General features: G+C 55.0%; 1 protein-coding gene across 1 annotated transcript; it reads right to left on the reverse strand.

The window, feature by feature from the left end:
- Positions 1-362: 362 nt before the first annotated feature.
- On the reverse strand, positions 363-1404 carry ASPACDRAFT_48780 (uncharacterized protein; the record flags this gene model as incomplete). The annotated part of the gene is made up of 2 exons (XM_020202171.1): positions 363-403; positions 451-1404. Coding segments are annotated over 2 exons (995 nt in total), but the record flags the coding sequence as incomplete, so codon positions are not given.
- Between the last annotated feature and the right edge of the window lie 14 nt (positions 1405-1418).

Consider the following 1418-nt stretch of genomic DNA (forward strand, 5'->3'; position numbering starts at 1 on the left):
GTGGTGGGGCTTGGTGGTGGTGGTCTTGGTGGTTGTGGTGGTGGGGCTTGGTGGTGGTGGTCTTGGTGGTTGTGGTGGTGGGCTTGGTGGTGGTGGTCTTGGTGGTTGTGGTGGTGGGCTTGGTGGTAGTGGTCTTGGTGGTTGTGGTTGTGGGCTTGGTGGTAGTGGTCTTGGTGGTGGTTGTGGTTGTGGGCTTGGTGGTGGTGGTCTTGGTGGTGGTTGTGGTGGGCTTGGTGGTAGTGGTCTTGGTGGTGGTTGTGGTGGGCTTGGTGGTAGTGGTCTTGGTGGTGGTTGTGGTGGTGGGCTTGGTGGTAGTAGTCTTGGTGGTTGTTGTTGTGGTTGGCTCTGTAGTGGTGGTTTCCCTAGTAGTTGTTGTTGAGGTGGTAGTTGTTGTTGAGGTCGCCTCCTCGGTAGTAGTGGTAGTCGTCGAGGTCGGCTGTTCGGTTGTACTAGTAGTCGTCGAGGTCGCCTCCTCGGTTGTAGTAGTAGTGGTAGTCGTCGCCTCCTCGGTCGTAGTGGTGGTGGTGGTGGTTGAGGTTGGCTCCTCAGTTGTAGTAGTAGTAGTCGGCTCTTCTGTAGTAGTAGTAGTAGTCGTCGCCTCCTCGGTCGTAGTAGTGGTGGTGGTAGTAGTCGTCGCCTCCTCGGTCGTAGTGGTGGTAGTGGTGGTAGTAGTCGTCGCCTCCTCGGTCGTAGTGGTGGTAGTGGTAGTCGGCTCTTCTGTAGTAGTGGTGGTAGTGGTTGTCGGCTCTTCTGTAGTAGTGGTAGTAGTGGTAGTCGGCTCTTCTGTAGTAGTGGTGGTAGTGGTAGTCGGCTCTTCTGTAGTAGTGGTGGTAGTGGTAGTCGGCTCTTCTGTAGTAGTGGTGGTAGTAGTAGTCGTCGCCTCCTCGGTCGTAGTGGTGGTGGTGGTAGTCGTCGCCTCCTCAGTAGTGGTGGTAGTGGTAGTCGGCTCTTCTGTAGTAGTGGTAGTAGTGGTAGTCGGCTCTTCTGTAGTAGTGGTGGTAGTGGTAGTCGTCGCCTCTGCAGTAGTGGTGGTAGTGGTAGTCGGCTCTTCTGTAGTAGTGGTGGTAGTGGTAGTCGGCTCTTCTGTAGTAGTGGTGGTGGTAGTGGTAGTCGGCTCTTCTGTAGTAGTGGTGGTGGTAGTGGTAGTCGGCTCTTCTGTAGTAGTTGTAGTAGTAGTCGTCGCCTCCTCGGTCGTAGTGGTGGTGGTGGTAGTGGTTGTCGGCTCTTCTGTAGTAGTGGTGGTAGTGGTTGTCGGCTCTTCTGTAGTAGTGGTGGTAGTGGTTGTCGGCTCTTCTGTAGTAGTAGTGGTGGTGGTAGTGGTAGTCGGCTCTTCTGTAGTCGTAGTGGTGGTGGTGGTAGTGGAGGTCGGCTCCTCAGTAGTGGTGGTAGTGGTAGTCGGCTCTTCTGTAGTAGTGGTG

This window comes from Aspergillus aculeatus (assembly GCF_001890905.1).
Source record: "Aspergillus aculeatus ATCC 16872 unplaced genomic scaffold ASPACscaffold_270, whole genome shotgun sequence".
NCBI classification, from domain to species: Eukaryota; Fungi; Ascomycota; class Eurotiomycetes; order Eurotiales; family Aspergillaceae; genus Aspergillus; species Aspergillus aculeatus.